Source organism: Anguilla rostrata, chromosome 14 (genome assembly GCF_018555375.3).
Source record: "Anguilla rostrata isolate EN2019 chromosome 14, ASM1855537v3, whole genome shotgun sequence".
In the NCBI taxonomy this organism is placed as follows: domain Eukaryota; kingdom Metazoa; phylum Chordata; class Actinopteri; order Anguilliformes; family Anguillidae; genus Anguilla; species Anguilla rostrata.
The window spans coordinates 1049591-1072500 of record NC_057946.1 but is presented as its reverse complement, the minus strand read 5'-3'; the positions used below and the strand labels follow the sequence as shown (position 1 = coordinate 1072500).

The 22910-nt window shown below is 47.4% G+C and overlaps 1 protein-coding gene across 10 annotated transcripts in view; it reads right to left on the bottom strand.

The window, feature by feature from the left end:
• myo5b (myosin VB) overlaps window positions 1-22910 on the bottom strand; it is a 72207-nt gene that overhangs the window by 33052 nt on the left and 16245 nt on the right. For 7 of the 10 annotated variants that reach the window (XM_064309582.1, XM_064309591.1, XM_064309581.1 and 4 more), the window contains exons 2-7: window positions 10241-10351; window positions 9788-9959; window positions 6727-6871; window positions 3360-3516; window positions 859-1002; window positions 372-453 (exon numbers count right to left, since the gene is read on the bottom strand). In XM_064309582.1, the coding sequence (XP_064165652.1) occupies window positions 372-453; window positions 859-1002; window positions 3360-3516; window positions 6727-6871; window positions 9788-9959; window positions 10241-10351 (811 nt within the window). Of the gene's footprint in view, window positions 1-371; window positions 454-858; window positions 1003-2479; window positions 2517-3359; window positions 3517-6726; window positions 6872-8443; window positions 8461-8578; window positions 8600-9787; window positions 9960-10240; window positions 10352-22910 lie in introns of those variants that run through there. The other 3 variants (XM_064309589.1, XM_064309587.1, XM_064309590.1) reach the window with 3 other exon arrangements.

Here is a 22910-nt window from a genome sequence, read left to right as displayed (position 1 = left end):
TTCTTTCAGCCTCTGGGCAGTTCAGCAGGCACCATGCAGCTCATAGGACCAGGAGCTGTGATCCTCACCCAGCCCACACACAAAGGGGACCTCCACCAATTACAGAGAATATTGCTAACAACCAACAGAACAACAGCAAGGGTGATTGGTGGATTTGCCATGGCTATCTGGGATCTACCAGGGACAATAAAATGAAATTTCGATGTTGTCACACTGCATAGAACCCCGAGTTGCTGCACCAATCACGAAGTCCGTTGGTAACAACCAAAGCAGTACAACACTGACGGTGATTGGTGGACAGCTTCTGTCTGTACCGCTCGGATGCTGGAAGAGACCCAGCAGGCCGGTAAGGGAAGGAGAGCGGGACTCACTCAGGGCCAGGTCTTTGAAATCTGGGAGCACTGCGGAGGCGCACAGCTGGTAGAAGATGTGGTAGTTCCTCTCGTCCTCAGCCTGCAGTGCAAACATGGATCAGAGAGGCCAGGCTGCAGTCTCTCACACACACACACACACACACCTCTACACACCTCTACACACTACACATACACACATCCTCACCAAGCAAGACACAGGCAGGCCTGAACTAGCGGCCTAAATCTGATGCACCGCAGCAGCTGTATTCTAAACCACACCAAGAATAATATACCCCACATTCTAGCTTCAGCTATTTAATTCATTCATACATTCATGGGCAGATTCTTCATGTAAAAGGCAGCATGACACTACTGGGAATAGGAGATGAAGATGACAACTGGAACTGAAGAGATTCTAAAACTATGACAGAAAACCACAAACTTGGTAATGGTCTCAGTTTTCACACACGTGTAACTCGGGCCAGAGCGTGAACCCGGGTCTCACCTGAAAGACGACCCGGGACTTCTCCAGCAGGTAGGTCCTCATGTTGGCTCCGATGATGTGGTACCGCCGGTCAAAGCCGATCTGGATGTATTTCCCGAAGCGGCTGCTGTTGTCGTTCCGCGTGGTTTTGGCGTTCCCGATGGCCTGCGCAGAGAAGAACAGGAAGTGAGGAAAGGGAAAAGAGGAAGTGGAGGACTGGACAGACCTGATGAAACAGTTTTTGGGGGTAGCCCCGAGTAAAGCCATTCCTCCTCTTGCCCCTCACCTGTAAAACATCAGCCAGGCTGTGAGCTCAAATTGAGAAGAGCGCAGTTTGGTCAGAATACTGTGATGTGGTGGCACCATAGGCACGACTTCCTGTGCAGTGAGTTTCAGTAGCGTGTGGTACAGGGTTCAGTAGTGTGCTGTATGGGGTTCAGTAGTGTGCTGTATGGGGTTCAGTAGAGTGCTGTATGGGGTTCAGTAGAGTGCTGTATGGGGTTCAGTAGTGTGCTGTATGGGGTTCAGTAGTGTGCTGTATGGGATTCAGTAGTGTGCTGTATGGGGTTCAGTAGTGTGTTGTATGGGGTTCAGTAGAGTGCTGTATGGGGTTCAGTAGTGTGCTGTATGGGGTTCAGTAGAGTGCTGTATGGGGTTCAGTAGTGTGCTGTATGGGGTTCAGTAGAGTGCTGTATGGGGTTCAGTAGAGTGCTGTATGGGGTTCAGTAGTGTGCTGTATGGGGTTCAGTAGTGTGCTGTATGGGGTTCAGTAGTGTGCTGTATGGGGTTCAGTAGAGTGCTGTATGGGGTTCAGTAGAGTGCTGTATGGGGTTCAGTAGTGTGCTGTGCGGTTTGGGGTTCATTTGCAATTTGCTCATTGAATCACTGCTGTTGGCATTCAGATGAACTTTCTGAAGGGCAAGGGTTTTCCCATGATGCACTTCTCTTATCAGTTTTATCATTTCATGAACAAATCTTTGTTAAGTGGGTGTGTGCATGCATGCGTGCCAGCGTGTGTGTGTGTGTGCGCGTGTGTGCGTGTATGAGTGTGCACATGCACTAAGAAACTGGCTTTATGTTCTTGAGGTTGTTTTCAGATACTCTGTCCTCAAAAGGGCATGCTTACCCAAAATATCTTTTCCAGAGTAAACCTGAAATGGTGCTGATGTTTTTTTCATCGACCCACAATACAGAAGTGTAAAAAAAATACACCTTTTCACAGTCCCTTTCACAGCTTACAGCAGACAGATCATCAGCCCCCTCACAGAGACGGGGATCAGAATGTGAGTGTGTACGAGCGATCTACTCTCACCTTCTCTAGAGCAGTGCTGCGCTTGGCTGGCTGAGCCAAGTTATATAAGCCACAATTACGACATTCCATTACTTCTTACACAATATGAACAGAAACACGTTATTTATTTTAACCACTGCCTTGACAACTTATTTGATTTTGGTGGTAGCAGCCAGGTGAAAGGTTGCATTATGGGAGGTATAAATGTAATTTCAAACAGACACACACACACACACTCTCACACAAACACACACACACACACACACACAGGCGTGGCTCACCTCCATGATGGGGTTAGAGGCCAGACGCACGTACACACACACGCACACATGCACACACACAGACACTCACCTCCATGATGGGGCTGGAGGCCAGACGCACGCACGCACACACACACACACACACACACACTCTCACACAAACACACACACACACACACACACACACACACACACTCACCTCCATGATGGGGCTGGAGGCCAGACGCACACACACACACACACACACTCACCTCCATGGTGGGGCTGGAGGCCAGACGCACACACACACGCACACTCACCTCCATGATGGGGCTGGAGGCCAGACGCATGCACACACACACACACACACACACAGGCGTGGCTCACCTCCATGATAGGGCTGGAGGCCAGACGCACACACACACACACACACTCACCTCCATGATGGGGCTGGAGGCCAGACGCACACACACACACACACACACACACACACACACACACACACACACACACACACACACACACACACACTCACCTCCATGGTGGAGCTGGAGGCCAGACGCACACACACACACACTCACCTCCATGATGGGGCTGGAGGCCAGACGCACACACACACACACACACTCACCTCCATGATGGGGCTGGAGGCCACACGCACACGCACACACACACACACACACACTCACCTCCATGATAGGGCTGGAGGCCAGACGCACACACACACACACACACTCACCTCCATGATGGGGCTGGAGGCCAGACGCACACACACACACACACACACACACACGCGCACGCACGCACGCACGCACACCTCCATGGTGGGGCTGGAGGCCAGACGCACGCACGCACACACACACGCACACACGCACACACACACTCACCTCCATGATGGGGCTGGAGGCCAGACGCACGCACGCACGCACACCTCCATGGTGGGGCTGGAGGCCAGACGCACGCACGCACACACACACACAGGCGTGACTCACCTCCATGATGGGGCTGGAGGCCAGCACTTTCTCCTCCACGCTGGTGTCGTTGGCCGACCCACCGACCGTGGCAAAGAAGCGCATGGCGTATTTCGCCGAGACCGTCTTCCCCGCCCCCGACTCGCCGCTCACGATGATCGACTGGTTCCTCTCATCCCTACGACAACAGGAAGTGGTACAGAGTGGAATATCTACTTCCTGTATTGTTGCCTGACATGGCCATCAGGAACAATTCAGCCCATTCTTTGAAAAATCCCCAGCAAAAATTTGAATTCATTTCCTGAAATGAACTGAAATTGAACTGAGGCAGTTTTTTTAGTCCGTGTTCTGTTCAAATAGGGAAAAGATTTGCTCTCTCTCTCTCTATCTCATGTTGATTGACACTCAACTCCCAGCGTTTTTAAAACAGCAGCGTACACCTTGCAAATGTGAGCGAGCACACCCCGTCAACACAAGCTGCACTTCACAAAACTGTTTAAGTATCAAATCACCTGTGCTCCTGCTCCCCTTGACAACGCAATCACATGACATCACTGCTCGGAGACGGCAAACTGGAGTTGCAGTTTTTGAGAATATAATGCTTCCATTAATTTGCAAATGTATAAAAATGGCAGAGAATCCAGTATGGTGCAATTTATATGTTAAAGCTCCTTGCGATGCTTGAAGCCTTTAATATTTAATACCAATATTGCCACATATGTTTAGTAATATTGGCTGCCTGTGCACAGCACACACAGGCAGAGATGATATTGCATTCATAACCAGGCGGGTGGAGGGTCAGCCTTCTGAAATGAATACTAGGAGGCTGACCATGGAAATCGAGAACAGAGAATCGAGCCCAAATTCAATAAACGCATAAACATTTTAAATTCACTTTAAATTAAACAGGCATCCTATTTCAGGGATCATTCACACAGGTGGCCTTAACCCTCCAGACTGTCAGCGCATATAAAAACTGGCCTCCGGTTTTTTTTCTGTTTGAGGCCTCTCTGTCGCCCCCAACAGGTCACCAGTAATGCACCAGCTCCAGAGTAAGGAGTGGGAGGGGCCACCGTTCTACCAGCGATATGATAGGCCCAGGGGAGCACAGCTCTGGGGGAGATGCACTCTGGGTAATTCAACAGCCCGCAGAGATTTATGTATTAGATCCTGTATTTACTCCAACACCACAGAGTGGAGGAGAGAGTCACCCTCCTGCTCTGGGAAACTCCGCTGGAGGGGATTTGCATGAAGTGGATTTAATTAAAAAGACGAGATGAAGGATCAGCTGAAGAGTGCGTATGAAATGCAAACTCAAACATTCACGAGGCAGAAGTGATTGATTGACTGATTGACTGGTTGTATTTATTTGATAATCATCAGAAAACACAGCAGGAAGCTCAAGCAGGAACATCATCAAGTACAGATCTAAAAAAGCCATCTGAAAGGATAACACAAGAAAGTAAAAAAAGCATATTTCCTAAGTCTGTGTGTGTGTGCGTGTTGTGGGGAGGGGGTTATTTCAGTCACAGGCTGAATTTAACAGGCTCTCTAATTTCCTCCCTCGTCACCCCCCCCCCCCCCCACCTGATCCGTAATCATTACATTTGTTTCAAATGCTGTTATCCAGAACATTCTGCATACAGCAGAGACATATTCTCACATTCAGCTTGTCTCACGTCAAGGAAAATTTTAGAAGAATTTTAGAGAATTAAGAGAGTTAAGAAAATTGAAATTCTCTCTGCTGCGTGCGGTTCTCATGTCAACACACCTCCCTGTGAATAGGGCTCAGTTCTGCAGCAGACGTGCATGCGCACGAAGACGCCGCAGAGAGAAGGGAAGGGCAGTGGGTGGTGACTGCAGCGCGATATCGGAATGTGTTTTTATTTTTTATTTAATCCTTTGTGTTACGGAGAGAAAAAAAACGGCTAAAAGAAGAAGACGTCAGGAACGCAGACACGAACACTCCAATTATCCACCCACTCCCGCCATCACGGGGCCGATCCCGCTCGTCAGGGAACTCTGTGATTATTTTAGTCATCCCTCCCCCGTGACAGCACAATCACAAGATGTCCGCCGGTTAGGAGCCCTCTCAGGCACGGCGGGTCGCGGGAGATCTGCGCTCCTGACGCGCTCCAGCCCTGATAATCACTCCCGCGCTCACACTGTAATCAGCTCCAGATACGCAGGGTGCACAGACCCATGACTGAGAAACGCTACAGACACTCAACCGGGTATATTATTAATTATTACTATTATTATTTTCACTCCCACTACACGCATGTAAGATATTCTTCACAAATGCGTAATGAGAGGGTGGACACCTCACTCTAACAGTGCATGCCTAAGAAACACATTCTGCTGAGGCACTCAGACTCACAGTCAAGGCTTATTCTAATGTAGGTGGGGTTAAATCTGGGGCCCCCAGTCTTATGTGAAAAGGGCCGATGTCAGTGCAGCCCAGCACTAAGACACCCAGATCAACCTAATCAAGGGCTTGCCTGAAGACTCGTGATTAATTATTAACTCATTCGCTGAATCAGGTGTTGCAGAGCTGGGCTAACACAAAAACCTGCTCCCACACTGGTCCTTTTGGGATGAGACTGGGGAACCCTGCTTTACAAAAACCCACCTGCTCTATTCGGATAAGACTGGGGAATCCTGGTTTAAAAAAAACACACCGGCTCTTTTGGGATGAGACCAGGGAACCCTGGTTTAAATGGTCCGTGCTAACATGCTAATGCCCTCATCCCTGTGGCTGCGAATGGAGAATCTTCAGGATGCTCCAATATAATGCGCTAATGTACTTTTTCCTATGACTTTGTATGGGGATGCGCACACACACACGCACACAAGCACACACACACACACACACACACACACACGCACCCACGCACACACGCACATAAGCACACACACACACACACACACACACACACACGCACACACACACGCACGCACATACACACGCGCGCAAACGCACGTACATGCATACACACGCACATGACTTTTATTATGACTTCATTCGACAAAAATATGCTCAAGCAAAAAGACGAGGAAATATTTTGGTGTCCCAGTTTCTAAAAATACACTCCATTATCAAACACGATCAAAGATGATCACAGCCTGAAAAAATCCCTCTCAAAACGCCGTGACGTCAGCAGTGTCTGACAGCAGGATGTATAAACACCAGCCAAGATAACAGCAGCACAACGGCTACATCCTATCCAAACCCTTATAAATACTTACATTTACGAATACTCTCAACTGTGTGCAAGCTATTGATTCTTCTTCTAGTGCTCAGTATTTTATAGTTATCAAATTATTTTTATATTAACAGTTTTTTTGCCATGTATACGCTTTAAAATAAAAACATTATTATTGTTACCTGGCCATCTGCTTGTAGGCCTCCTCAGCCACAGCGAAGATGTGGGGGTCCATGTCCCCCATGTTCTGGCCGCTGTAGGCGTTGATGACTTCCTCTCCATATATGGGCACCTGCTCGTAGGGGTTAATGGCCACCAGAACAATCCCTGCAGGTAGAGCGTAGCATGCTGGGTAAGGAACTGGGCTTGTAACCGAAAGGTCACAGGTTCGATTGAGCGAGGTACTTAACCAGCACTGCTTCAGTATATATCCAGCTGTATAAATGGATGCAAATGTAAATCCTATGTAAAAAAAAGTTGTGTAAAAATTCTGCCAAATGCCTGTAATGTAAAATAGAGGGAACAGTATGCTATATGGAGCTGTAGTACAGTAAATGTACACAGTGTACTATATGGAGTACAATAAATTTACACAGTGTACTATATGCAGTACAGTAAATTTACACAGTGTACTATATGCAGTACAGTAAATTTACACAGTGTACTATATGGAGCTGCAGTATGGTAGATGTACACAGTGTACTATATGGAGCTGCAGTACTGTAAATTTACACAGTGTACTATATGAAATACTGTAGATATACACAGTGTACTATATGAAATACTGTAGATATACACAGTGTACTATATGAAGCTGCAGTACTATATATATACACAGTGTACTATATGAAATACTGTAGATGTACACAGTGCACTATATGGAGCTTCAGTACTGTAAATGTACACAGTGTCCTTAATGACCAGCTGTTGGGTTCAATGGCAGCTCTTCTGCTATCTGTTTAGGCAGGACAGCACCACTGAACTTTTTTTTTTGTTTGCTTCATGGCGTCCGGCCATCCTTTCATTGTGTCTCTAGTTGATAATCTTATAACCCAATGTACCGATCTGATGTCCCAGTCAATTCCACACTTAATCCCTTTCCTCAGGTGAGGTGTTAAATGCAATTAATGTTGCCCAATGAGAGAATGCCTTTGCACATCCAGTCCTTTTTGCAGAGCTCAGTAAACAGTGCAGCACCCTTTTCTTTATAGGAACCACGTAAATTCAGAAGACACTGAATCAAACCGATGTGCACAGAGGGATTCTTCTTTATGAAAAGGTGCATGAGGACAATCAATAACTACCCTGGAGCCAGAGTCTGTGAAACTGTGATCAATATCTGCAGCCCAGCAAAAGACTCAGAAGGGAGCTCTCTATGCACGCTGCCAGAAACATCAGCAGTATGCACAGGTGTGGTTGGGCCGAAGGTGTAGCAGAGAGACAGAGAGACTGAACGTGTAGATGTGACTGTATTCTAGTTTAGGTGTAGTTAAGGAATAGTTAGCTCACCGCAGTAGGTGCAGGTGTAGGTGAGGTGTAGGTGACTCATCGCAGTAGGTGTAGATGTGATTGTAGTGTAGTGCAGGTGTAGGTGAGGTGTAGGTGACTCATCGCAGTAGGTGTAGACGTGATTGTATTGTAGTTCAGGTGTAGACCAGGTGTAGTTAAGACTCACCACAGTAGGTGTAGATGTGATTGTATTGTAGTTCAGGTGTAGATCAGGTGTAGTCAAGACTCACCACAGTAGGTGTAGATGTGATTGGACTGTAGTTTAGGTGTAGATGTGACTGTAGTGTAGTTCAGGTGTAGGTGAGACTCACCGCAGTAGGTGTAAATGTGATTGGACTGTAGTTTAGGTGTAGATGTGACTGTAGTGTAGTTCAGGTGTAGGTGACTCACCGCAGTAGGTGTAGATGTGATTGTATTGCAGTTGAGGTGTAGTTGAGGTATAGTTAAGGTGTAGGTGACTCACCGCAGTAGGTGTAGATGTGATTGTAGTGTAGTTCAGGTGTAGTTCAGGTGTAGGTGACTCACCGCAGTAGGTGTAGATGTGATTGGACTGTAGTTTAGGTGTAGATGTGACTGTAGTGTAGTTCAGGTGTAGGTGAGACTCACCGCAGTAGGTGTAGATGTGATTGGACTGTAGTTCAGGTGTAGATGTGACTGTAGTGTAGTTCAGGTGTAGGTGACTCACCGCAGTAGGTGTAGAGGTGACTGTATTGCAGTTCAGGTGTAGTTGAGGTATAGTTAAGGTGTAGGTGACTCACCGCAGTAGTGTAGATGTGATTGTAGGTAGTTCAGGTGTAGTTCAGGTGTAGGTGACTCACCGCAGTAGGTGTAGATGTGATTGGACTGTAGTTTAGGTGTAGATGTGACTGTAGTGTAGTTCAGGTGTAGGTGAGACTCACCGCAGTAGGTGTAGATGTGATTTTGTGATGCGTAGTAGTTCAGGTGTAGAGTGTAATGTGATGGAGTTAGGTGTAGTGTGACTCAAGTAGGTGTAGAGTGTGGACTGAGTTTGGTGTAGATGTGACTGTAGTGTAGTTCAGGTGTAGGTGACTCACCGCAGTAGGTGTAGAGGTGACTGTATTGCAGTTCAGGTGTAGATCAGGTGTAGCTGACTCACCGAGGTAGGTGTAGATGTGATTGGACTGTAGTTTAGGTGTAGATGTGACTGTAGTGTAGTTCAGGTGCAGGTGACTCACCGCAGTAGGTGTAGATGTGATTGTATTGTAGTTCAGGTGTAGATCAGGTGCAGGTGACTCACCGCAGTAGGTGTAGATGTGATTGTATTGTAGTTCAGGTATAGTTAAGGTGTAGGTGAGACTCACCGCAGTAGGTGTAGATGTGATTGTATTGTAGTTCAGGTGTAGTTAAGGTGTAGGTGAGGCTCACCGCAGTAGGTGTAGATGTGATTGGACTGCAGTTCAGGTGTAGTTCAGGTGTAGGTGAGGCTCACCGCAGTAGGTGTAGATGTGATTGTATTGTAGTTCAGGTGTAGTTCAGGTGTAGCTGACTCACCGCAGTAGGTGTAGATGTGATTGGACTGTAGTTTAGGTGTAGATGTGACTGTAGTGTAGTTCAGGTGTAGGTGACTCGCTGCAGTAGGTGTAGATGTGATTGGACTGTAGTTTATGTGTAGATGTAACTGTAGTGTAGTTCAGGTGTAAGTGACTCACCGCAGTAGGTGTAGATGTGATTGTATTGTAGTTCAGGTGTAGTTAAGGTGTAGGTGAGACTCACCGCAGTAGGTGTAGATGTGATTGGACTCCAGGAAGCGCACACGCAGGTTGTGCAGCACGGCTGGCTCGTGGAGGTAGCTGAGTGCGGTGAGGTCATTCTCTCCCACCAGGATATCAGGGTTCCGTAGAAAGGGGAGCTGGTTGTGTTTGGGCCCGATGGGGTACTCCAGAGGCTGCAACAAGAACCCGGGATGATCCAGAACTCTGCCCTCTGCACCCCCTGCGTAGGCTGGGTTATACTCAAACCACAAACATGACTCCAATTCCAACAGACTGTTAATTGTTCTTAAACACTTAATGTTCACTGAGGGATGATTCAGCCTCTGTAGGTCACCGTACATGAGAAGTAGCTCTGCATGCCATGGAGAATGAATGCCCCATATTCACATCCAATGACACTTAATCAGATACAGCAGATCCACTAATTCCTTCATTATGTGAGGCGTGAGCTTACCGTTTCATCCTCGAGTTTGAGGTGCAGGATGGGGTCCCCCTCCTTGTAGTCTTTGATGATCTCTGCAGCTTTCCACACATCGTCTGGGTCTGGGATCCACACCCTGGTGTACTGCAACACACACACAGCAAAAATACTCAACAAACAACATACAGCCAAAATTCTCAACAAACAATGGGATCCACACCCTAGTGTACTGCAACACACACACAGCAAAAAATACTCAACAAACAATACAGAACTAAAATACTCTCAATGCACCTCATTCACAAAAAAACTTCTTAAATAATTCTTACTCTCGTTCATAAAAACGTTCCTTCGAAAAAACAATATGAGATTCATGACTCAGACATTAGTTTTCATGCAAATCCCAGGTGTATGAGATGATGAATGCTGGCTGTTTGTATTTTATGCGCAATCCTGTGCATGTGATTTGCATCAAGAAACAGCCATGAACAAATACTGATAAGAAAAAAACGGTGAATGCCAAAATGTTCTTGGAAATGTTCTTACAAACAGTTTACGATCAAATGTGATCATACGCATGTTTCGTGAATGAGCCCCAATATCTGCAGAGAATAACAAAATCTCCCAAAGCAACAGCAACGATGTGCCCCACTGCTCCCAGGATTCAAACACCTGATCACGTAGCCCTGAAGAACTCTTCCCTTGTTTTACATGAAGGAGTACACCAGCAATAATTATCCAAGGACCATTAAGATCTCAAAACCAATCTGTGCCTGTGTGCTTGTCCTCAGCCAATCAAGCAGTTTGGCACGTTAATACTACATTCCTATCTTTCAAACTTCATATGGATATAGAGTGCACAGCCATTTCTGGGTTTCCCTTGGATATGAAGCTCCCATAATTCCCATGCCTCAAGCTCCCATAATTCATTGTAAAGTCTGAGATGCTGGTGAAATGTTTCATGGGAACTCTATTACAATGCCCAACTTAGTTGCTCCAAGCACAACATAACTTTAAAAAGGTTTGATTTATAGTGTGGGAAAAGGAATTACAATAAAGATAATCAATAACATGTGGATTGAACAAGGATACATTTTTCCTTCAATGATCGACAGCCTCGAGGCTGCTATACCATCATGGCTTTCATGGCTGTTGTGCATAATTAATAAACCGCTTCAGTGTGACCTGATACAGCACCCTGCAGAGGCCGCTCGAGGTTATCTCTCTCAGATCAGGGTTCTCTCTCTCTTTCTGATCACCTGACTCTATCCTTTCCGCTGAAATTCCCTGAAGCCCTTAATGGTGCAATATGCAAATACACAGGAGCAGTCACTTTGTGAGGCACCAAAGGAATCCAGGCTCAGGAGAACACAAAAGAATCTGTGTCAAGGGAATAAATGTTTTAACTAACAGCAACAAAACAAACTGTAAACCAGAGAGAGAGAAAAACCTGTTTGTCACATCAGCTTTTCTGCAGATTAATGTGACCTGTCATGTTGCCATGTCTGAACAAGTAACTCAACATCCCAGTGCTCACATGCAAAAGCAACGTAAACAGCATGCAAGGGGTTAATGCACACAAAAAGCACACGCTCACAGATGGGCACGCAAGCACACACACACACACACATGTACGCGCACACACACACACATACATACACATGCATGCACGCGCACACACACACACACGCACACACACGTACGAACACACATGTACGCGCACACACACACATACATACACATGCATGCACTCGCACACTCACACTCACACTCACATGCATGCACGCAATCCCTTTAAAACATGCACATTTGATCAAAATGAAAATAATAGCCAATAATAAAAAGTATCCAGAATGCATTGTTCAGTGTAATTGGTTTCTCCATTTAATCTCATTATCTTTTAATTGCTGAACTTTGAATAATGCAGCATATAGAAATTAGATGAAACTTTGGGAACACTCTGAAAGTAGATGGTGTGTAAAATATTGCATCAGGGTGCAGATTCATTCGCGCTGCAATAAGAGTCCTCTCCTCTCAGCAGTTTGAGTGGGAAAAACTCTGAAATGCTGACGGCTCATTTTCACAGACCATTCTTCAGCTCTCAGGCGCTGTGAAAACTGCTTTCAGATCTGAAGCTGAATTCCCCTGAACTGGGTCCCCTGACCTCCAGCAGGAACAGACGGACGGACGGACAGACAGAAAACAGCAACACAAATGCATGTTTATCACGCCAGTGAGGTACATGGAGATCAGGGACGCGCGATATGGAAAGTCTGCGGCCGATATCAAAAATATTAGACAGATATCTGACTGATACTGATCCTGCAGCTTTACAAACTGCTGCCACATTTCCTCGTTCATGGGAATGAGTCAATGAGTGCAGATGTCATCTTAAGAAGGATAAATGTAATATTTTAGTCAGCTAGCTCACTTCATTATTATATCACTGTATATCACTCTCCTGTACCTGGTGTGTGTACACTGGGATTACTCTCCTGTACCTGGTGTGTGTACACTGGGATTACTCTCCTGTACCTGGTGTGTGTAGAGTTGCTTTATTCACATGCTTGAGATGAAACAAGCATTCTCCACAGGCTCCTCCCTCCCTTACACGCTATGATGCTTAACAGCCAATCACGACAAGCCGTGATTCATTCAGACCTCCTCAGCTCAAACCAAATCAGCCAATGGGTGCGGCTGTTAGTGAAGAAGGGGACCCCCCCCCGCATCCCGCCTCTCTGCCGCTCCTTAATCACCCTTTTCAGGTTTAATTCACCCCGTCCCACAGCCAGAGAGGCGTCGGCCGACTGCTGTGGAAAATGAACAGTCCTGCGGGTGCTGAGTAAATTGGGGGGGGAGTGCAGTAGTGGAGCTTCTGGCTGGTCTGATGATGAAGAGCATGGTGCAGACTGTGAGCGCAGAGGCACACAAACCTCCCTAGCTCTCTAATCACAGCACACACTGCCCTTCACACACACACAGGTGGGGTATATATGTGCACCATGTAAATAATGTTCTCACGCCGTTTCCACAGCAACACCGGATAAGATAAGACAGGATAAGACACAATGCCCTGCGTGCGTCACTGTGTACAAAACGCACCATGGCACGAGCACACACCTAAAGATACGACAGCCAATGAGCAGACAGCACCACGCCTAAAGATACGACAGCCAATGAGCAGACAGCACCACGCCTAAAGATACGACAGCCAATGAGCAGACAGCACCACGCCTAAAGATATGACAGCCAATGAGCAGACAGCACCACGTCTAAAGATATGACAGCCAATGAGCAGACAGCACCACGCCTAAAGATATGACAGCCAATGAGCAGACAGCACCACGCCTAAAGATATGACAGCCAATGAGCAGACAGCACCACGCCTAAAGATATGACAGCCAATGAGCAGACAGCACCACGTCTAAAGATATGACAGCCAATGAGCAGACAGCACCTGCTCGTTCTGCTGCATTTACACCTGTCACCTGGACGGGCTTGTGAATCACAGTCCTTTGAATGAGACCTGCCTTTCCACAGAACCAGGAAGCGCTCTCCATCACTGTCACAACCCCCCCATTGTGTTCAATGTATCCTTAATTACATGCTTTTACTGTCCTTTATGGGATGATGATCCTGCTAAGGGCACAGTGTAACAGAAACGTGTGCACACCATGAAGAATAAACGTCCCGATATTCACATCTCAGGACTGTAAACCAGTCCGGTCGTCAGACGCTTTCATTTTCAGCGATGAGCTGCGAGGAGTTAAAACCCAAAGCAAATGCTAACAAGCCAAACCCGCTCAGCGCTGAAATAAGGAAAGAACTGAAGACACTTTCAGCTGCTGATGAAAACAGGCTTTAACTCGCATGCAGAGACGGGCTGGAGAGAGGAGTGACTGTGCGATACCTCATTAGGGTTTTCTCCACACTAGGAGTTTTTCCCTCATTCGTATTCGCGATTTGGGGGTTCAGGCCTGGTGTTTGCTCAGTTTGCTCTGTCTCTTGCCTTGCTACTCTGTAAAACGTCTTTGTTCTCTGTGAAAAGTGCTTTAAAATTAAATTTAATTGAACTGAACACAATTTCAGTTCCTTTTTCATTTTTTTAAATGTTTAGTTCAGTTCCTGAAAAGCTGCTTATAGTTTACATTCCCCAGTCACTCATTTTAACCTTGAAAGGTTCAGTTTTTTAGGATAAGGGTGTCCAGGTATCACTGTCCTAAACAGAGTCGGACCCGTGCAGTAATGCTGATATACTGACCCGTGCCACAGGTTCCTGGAGGTCAGCTGTCTTGGGGTTTCAACCCGAAAATAAGATTATTAATAAGAATATAATATATAATAAGAATAATTCTTTGGAAGAACACAGGGGAGATAAACACACCCTCTGGAGGTGTAACGTGACTGCACAAGTGGTTCTGGAGCTCTGCTCTGAGTGGATTTTATTGCTTTAGACCACAAAGGAAACAGGACAACGCAAACACCCAAGCGTATGCAGTGAGTTCAGGGCTCGGGCAAGAGGGGGGAACTCCATGTCCATGATCATGAAGTGAGTGAAACAGGAACTCTCTGGGACAGGAGCAAGTGTGCTGCTCATCGCAGGAAGTCTCCAAAAGCAGGAGTGACAGAATGAGGACGCAATTCAGAGACCTGGACTCTGCCTGAGAATGCAGCCGAGAGCGAAACAGACTTTAACAAACTCAGGTGATAATAACCACGCTCAGCGCAGAGCTCTTACGCACATCCACACACTTGCTATTCAGAGCACAGCTACAGCGATACAGAAGCACACTGCGCTGTCTGTGCTGTGATCCTGTACGACTCACAGGAACTTTCCATCCGCATGCTTCCATACTGTTACGCAAACCCAACACCCTGTCTGACCCAACACCTAACAACCTGTCTGACCCAACACCCAATGCCCTGTCTGACCCAATACCCGATGCCCTGTCTGACCCAACACCCAGTCTGACCCAACACTCAACACCCTGTCTGACCCAACACCCAGTGCCCTGTCTGACCCAACACCCATCGCCCTGTCTGAGCCAACACCCAACGCCCTGTCTGACCCAACACCCAACACACTGTCTGACCCATTTTTAGCCACTTCCAGTAATTAGAGTTTTTTTGTTTTTGTACTTTGTAGTTGGACGTGCTTTTCCCTGAAGGGCCCAAACATACACAGCAAAGAAATGCATTAATAATCATCAAACTTAAGAAGTAGAATAATGATGGAGTGCAACTTTGAGCTTGTGCAATTCTTCGGTCTGCACACATCTATATCTCTACTGCAATGTTGAAACACGCTTGTTTGTGTTTTAAAAATACATCCCAAATTAGGAAAGTAAAAACCCATGTGAGAAAAAAAATGTATATATCAATTCAGGTATCAAAGGACACGGAGAGAAGCCATGAGAGCATACATCATGAATCTTTAAACACAAGATACGTGTAAGAGTCAGAATTGTCTGGATTTAGTTTTTTTTTTTTGCGAATTTAAAAATCTGATAGATTCCAAAGTAAAGTGCTGAAAGTGCGATGACACTTGAACCAGGGCAGGGCTGGACTCACTGCGCTAAATCTCTTCAGCATCCCCCTGAGGCGTCCAATATCCATCTCCTTTAGCGATGCTAATGAGCCCTGAAGTAGTCATCAGTTATTAAGTCTTGTTCATTTTTGTGCACTGGGTAACGGACAGCCCAAATAGGTTCCATAAATTAACATGTACAAGGAATCACTGAAACCAAAAAAATAATTGGCACCAAAATTAAATGATTCATTAGCTAAAATATGACAGGTAAACGTGGGGATAGGAAATGAGAGCTGGGGAGAAATGTTGGCGAAAAATCTGCGCTCTCACCACCGGGACTGAGCTGGGACAGTATGCAAGTGCACATGAGCCTGTTGCTCTTAATTAGTCTCACAGCTGGATAAACTTATTCATTCAGGGTAACACCATTGGGCAAGGAAGCACCTTTCTGAAAAAGAGGGGGAAAATCTGTTTGCTCTAACTAACAGAGACGTTTGCTAAAGGAGCATGCGACAGAAACATGCCTTGAAATTTAAACAGTAGGCATTGCTAGGATTAAAAAAGCTAGTGCCAAAATGTCTCACAGTACCAGAAGACTTCTTGCTGAGACTCATGGGACTTGAACATGGCGGAACAAAGTGTAGTTCAGAATTCCCATAACAGCAAGCCGGAAATAAGTTGAAAGATCGTGAAAGTTTATTGCATTAAAAAAAAGTTTATTAATAAGAAACTGTTTGAACCAGACATTTTACAGATAAAGACTTTTGACATGATTAATTCCATCTCAGTTAATGAGTTTCTGTTGGTTTTATAATTTAGCCTGTGCTTGAAGAGGGTGTGGCCACAGTATCTCTGACAGGTTTATCAGTAATGATATAAAAACCCTTGTAAGGTTGCTCACAGAATCTAATCTAGCTGCACCATGCCATGGTATCCTGTCCTCATTAAAAAGATATCCAAATTATGATCAACAACTTTCTGCCTGTCAGGCAACCTCAAACAGAGCTAAGATCACACCAAACACACTATACATGCAGGCAGTTTATGCTGTAGCCCGTTCTGCACTCCAGAAATCTTACTCATAAATAATACATGAGTTTAAATATGACATTTAAATACGAGTGTGTGAAATTGTGAGTGCACGTTAAAGTGTTTGTGTGTGTTTGAGAGAGTTTGAATTGGAGAGTGTGTATGTGTATGTGTGTGTGTGATCATGCGTGCATGTGTGTGTGTGTGTGTGCCCATGTGCGTGTGTGTGTGTGTGTGTGAGAGTGTGTATGTGTATGTGTGTGTGTGTGTGTGTGATCATGCGTGCATGTGTGTGTGTGCCCGTGTGCAGTGTGTGTGTGTGTGTGTGTGTGTGTGTGTGTGATCATGCGTGCATGTGTGTGTGTGCCCGTGTGCATGTGTGTGTGTGTGTGTGTGTGTGTGTGTTTTATTATCTGTTTTGTTGTGATGCTCTGAAACCCAGCCTGGCTAACAGGAGCGTTCAGCATATGACTCATGGCTGTGATGCCAGAGGCTGGATCAGTGGAGGAGGCTCTCATTAGACTCTCAAACACAGATTTGGAGGGAAGAGAAGGCCCTGGAACTAACTCAGCCTTGGAGCATCCTACACCTCCTTCACCTCCTCCACCTTCTTCACCTCCCCCACCTTCTTCACCTCCCACCTTCTTCACCTCCTCCACCTCCAACAACTCCTTAACCTCCAACAATTCCTACACCTTCTACATCTCCTACACTCCCACAGCTCTCATCACCCCCCCCCCCGTGCCCGCGCGCGTCACAGGACAGCGCAGATTTTGGGGGGGGGTTAGGGTCTGTGCGGAACACGGTACTCGTGCTCCCCCCCTCTTCCTGCCTACGCTCACATCACCGATTCTATAGAGCAACCAGATGGTCAGCTCCTGCGTTCCGTCTGTCCCTCCTGCTTCCTGATCCAGCAGGTTCCAGCTGGTAAAAGGCATTTGTGCTGCTGATGATTATTCAACCCAAAGGATGATTATTCAACCCAAAGGATGATTATTCAACCCAAAGGATGATTATTCAACCCAAAGGATGATTATTCAACCCAAAGGATGATTATTCAACCTTGGCAATCGTCTGGACCTCTACACTGACAAGGTTTGATATCCTCACCACTGGGCAGGCTGCTCTCTCTGAATCAACAACCTGACTGATTTCTTTCAGAAGAATCCAGGACTTGAGAGTTTATTCCTTCCTAGAAATCAATTAGGTAAGTATTTGGTTGTTACGTGCTCTTAAAATGAACCAATTATGTGTATCCTGTCACTTCCGAGAAGTTAATGCTCTGTAAAGGAAACTAAAAGAGGTAGCCTAATCACAGCCAAATTAAACAAAAGGAATACATCTCCACTAATGTTAGCAGCCATTAAAACAGACATGGTACAGAACACCTGTAATGAAAAGGGCTTCCCATTATATGAATGGTCATGTGACCTACACTGTACTCTACCACACAAAAACACAATGGAAACACTTGACAGACATTGTGGAGGGTTGACAGCTCTCAAAGGTCCCTTTTAAATATCAACAGACACAAGTATTCTGTACCGAGTCCAGTTTTTTTTCCCCTGAGAAGTGGAAAAGTGAATACTGAAACAGGTTTTCTAGAGGGCTGAGCCCCAGGAACCTTCGTCGGAGCAAAGGGACATTTAATTTGGCAACTCACCTATTGCCACAGGACTGATTCCCGTTCAGCACAACAGAGCTTTATTGCTTGAAAGGAAACAAACTGCCCTGTCTGTGACAGCTCCAAGTGATTTCCTCGTGCTGTAACTTCAGTCACACGGCAGAACTGAGAAAATTGCATTAAACAAATATATCATGTATCCAAGCACTGCAGCTATCACCCAGACACTTCAGCTGCTTAAACCTACTGCTAACTAGACTAGCGTGAACAGACGGTATAACCAGATATTTATGAAATTTCATGGATGTGTTTTGCTGCTCCCTAGAAAAAAATAATTTCATCAATATGCAGTGAAGTTTGAGACCGGTGATTTCTGGCCAGATTCAAATCAAGTACTTATCTACCTTTGCACACTCACGCATGAGGACAGATTACATTTATTTACATTACATTTATTTGGCAGACGCTTTTATCCAAAGCAATGTACAAAAGTGCATACCAAAGGTCATTGGAACAACTACAAAACACAACTCGATAGACATGCCAACTGCCCACGGTGAGGTCTGGCAGCTGCTTTTCAAGATTCTCCCCAAGCTCAGTGTCACATGACACACCCTTCAAATGTGACTCCATTTCAGTTGCCCTGTGAAATCTGAAGGGGGGAGGGGCCTCTGTGAAGTACCCACCGTTCCCTGAGCCAGGAGCGGGCGGGGATCTGAATTTGTATCAGTGGTTCAGACCCGTTTGGGCCTGTAAACCGCAGTGTTTATTTATGATCATCCTCCCTCTGATAACCCCGTCTGCTCAACATACCGACACGCACTCTCCCCTCCCACAGAGCTGAGGAGACGTGCTCTTTCAGGAACACTTCTCATGTTTCACACACACCGCGAGCCGGACTGACAGGCAGAGGGCGCCATCCGGCCTGCTCCAAGAGGGAATAGCGCAGTCCTCACCGTCGCCAACACCGCCATCACCGCTGCGATGCACTCGCGTAGTCAGGGGCGTTAATGAAGGTCTTCCTGCCTCGGGGCTGTAACCGTGGAAACCCATGGAGACTCCCGGCTGAGTTTGGGCCCGTCTCCAGGCAGAGCGCACGCACACAGGTGAGCACAGGTGAGCTTTCTAAGAATACAGCACAAACACCCCCCCAGGGAGCCGGCAGGCTGGGCTTAGTGACGCAGGGCGGCAGTGACCAGGGGAGTGTGCGTACTGAACACAACAGCACTGAACACGGGGCTGCAGTGACCAGGGGAGTGTGCGTACTGAACACAACAGCACTGAACACAGGGCTGCAGTGACCAGGGGAGTGTGCGTACTGAACACAACAGCACTGAGCACAGGGCTGCAGTGACCAAGGGAGTGTGCGTACTGAACACAACAGCACTGAGCACAGGGCTGCAGTGACCAGGGGAGTGTGCATACTGAACACAACAGCACTGAGCACAGGGCTGCAGTGACCAGGGGAGGTGCGTACTGAACACAACAGCACTGGGCACAGGGCTGCAGTGACCAGGGAGTGTGCATACTGAACACAACAGCACTGAGCACAGGGCTGCAGTGACCAGGGGAGTGTGCGTACTGAACACAACAGCACTGGGCACAGGGCTGCAGTGACCAGGGGAGTGTGCGTACTGAACACAACAGCACTGAGCACAGGGCTGCAGTGACCAGGGAGTGTGCGTACTGAACAACAGCACTGACACAGGGCTGCAGTGACCAGGAGATGTGCGTATGAACCCCACAGCACTGAGCACAGGGCTGCAGTGACCAGGGAGTGTGCGTACTGAACACAACAGCACTGAGCACGGGGCTGCAGTGACCAGGGGAGTGTGCGTACTGAACACAACAGCACTGAGCATGGGGCTGCAGTGACCAGGGGAGTGTGCGTACTGAACACAACAGCACTGAGCACGGGGCTGCAGTGACCAGGGGAGTGTGCGTACTGAACACAACAGCACTGAGCACAGGGCTGCAGTGACCAGGGGAGTGTGCGTACTGAACACAACAGCACTGAGCACGGGGCTGCAGTGACCAGGTAATCCCCTGGACACTGCAGACCTGCGTCACTAAGCCCAGCATACTGAACACAAGAGCACTTCCAACGAGCGGTGAAGCACAGGCAACGACTCAAAAGGTGATTTTCCAACCAAATTCAGGGCTGTACTACACAGGACATGGCCCTCTGAATGCTGAAGATGAAGATAAAGATGACGAAGAAGAATTGCCTGCTCTCTCCTCAGAGCCCAGTCTACAGCTCACCTGCTGGAAACAGCGCTTGATTCAGCGCTGAAGAGGAAGACAGGTTGTCCCTTCTCACGACTGTAAGACTGGCAGCACACTGCTGAAGAGTGTGTCAGGTGTGTGTGTCAGGTTCACTGAGGGAGAGGAGCCAGGCTTCAGAGCAGAACAGAGTGGAGCAGAACAGAACAGAGCGGAGCGGAACAGAGCAGAGCAGAGCAGAGCAGAACAGAGCGGGACAGAGCAGAGCAGAGCAGAGCAGAGCGGAACAGAGCGGAACAGAGCGGAACAGAACAGAGCGGGACAGAGCGGAGCAGAGCAGAGTGGGACAGAGCGGAGCAGAGCAGAGCAGAGCAGAACAGAGCAGAGCAGAGCAGAACAGAGCGGAATAGAGCAGAGCAGAGCAGAGCAGAGCAGAGCAGAGTGGAACAGAGCAGAACAGAGCGGAACAGAGCAGAGCAGAGCAGAGCAGAGCAGAGCAGAGTGGAACAGAGCAGAACAGAGTGGAACAGAGCAGAACAGAGCGGAACAGAGCAGAACAGAGCGGAGCAGAGCAGAGCGGAGTGGAGCAGAACAGAGCAGAGCAGAGCAGAACAGAGCGGAGCAGAGCAGAACAGAGCGGAGCAGAGCAGAGCAGAGCAGAGTGGAACAGAGCAGAACAGAGCAGAGCAGAGCAGAGCAGAGCAGAGCGGAGCAGAGCGGAGCAGAGTGGAACAGAGTGGAACAGAGCAGAACAGAGCGGAGCACAGCAGAACATGGCCCGCTTCCTCTCCAACACGCGTGGGAAAACGGACAATTTGTGATGACTGTGCACATTTCACACCAGGTGTGGCCCTCCTGGAACATCGAGGCACTGTAAACACCGGTCGCACAGGTTTAAAAACCATTAGAGCATTAAGCCATTCGGTTTTACACCCGCCACCCCACCCACGCCCCAAACCTGCCAGAAAAACGCAGCAAAGAATGTACATACATGGTGTCAAATCTGAAGCGGAAGTATGGACAGAGTACATACATGATGTAAAATAGTGACACTGAGAATCACAGCAAGTGCACCGTCCAGTGAGGTCTCAGGATAACGCTGGAACGGCAAGGGAAACGGGAACGCCGAGGGAAACGGGAACGCCAAGAGAAACGGGAACGCCGAGGGAAGCGGGAACGCCGAGGGAAGCGGGAACGCCGAGGGAACCGAGAACGCCGAGGGAACCGGGAACGCCGGGCGAAGCAGGAACGCCGAGGGAACCGAGAACGCCGAGGGAACCGGGAACGCCGAGGGAAGCGGGAACGCGGGAACCCCTGGGGTACGCGGGAATGCCTGGGGACGCGGCTCGGGAAAGAAACGAGAGAAGCTCCGTCCTGGGAAGCCCCAGAATCCCCTGGGGCAGGCAGCTGGGACTCTGTGTGCTCAAATAACCAGTTTTTCCATTGTTGTTTCTTTCTTTGTTTTACCCAAAAAAAAGTAGCAGCAATCAAGATTTTTCAAATTCCAATGACTTAACAACACTAAGCGATAACTACCACCTCTGTCCACAGTAATTTAGAAACTGGTTTGTGCTGAATTTATTTTTACACACATATAAAATTTTTGCCTTAAGAAGAAGTTTCCTTGGTAACAGCTAGTTCCCTGAAATTTTACCACTTGGCTCCACTGTTGTGGAGAGCTTGCAATGATGTCCTCACCTTAGAGAAAGCATGTCAGAGAGCCCTTGACAAAGTAGGGATGTTCCTACAATAGGCGTGTGCACTCACAGTAACTGGTCTACTGGTCCTACACAATAGGAACACCCAAAGCCATCACACTAGACCTAGCCAAGAGGAAAGAAAGAGATCCGGCGCTACATGAGCAATGGTAAACCTTGTATGGCTGCAGGTCACATTGACAGGTGTATGAAGCTCAGAACTGCAACTGAAACCGTGTTTTGGGGCAAACAGCGGACTGGGTGTCCTGACTCTTGCTAACAGGCAGAACACAAGCGTACACAGTCTCCTATGGGGAAACCCTCACACACACTCACGCACACATACACTCACACACGTACCCACACAGGCCCATGCCCACACACACACTCACTCACTCACACACATGCAGACACACGCAGACACACACATTCACACAAACATGCGCACACACTTCATATAGCCCATAAAGCACACACTTATTATCACTAACCCTAATCTACACCTCTAGCCAGCTAGCAATGACCACATGGCCAATAAGTGAATAAAACGCTAATTTTTCCTGGCAAAACCAGTCTACAGCTCCATCTCCTCCCACTCTC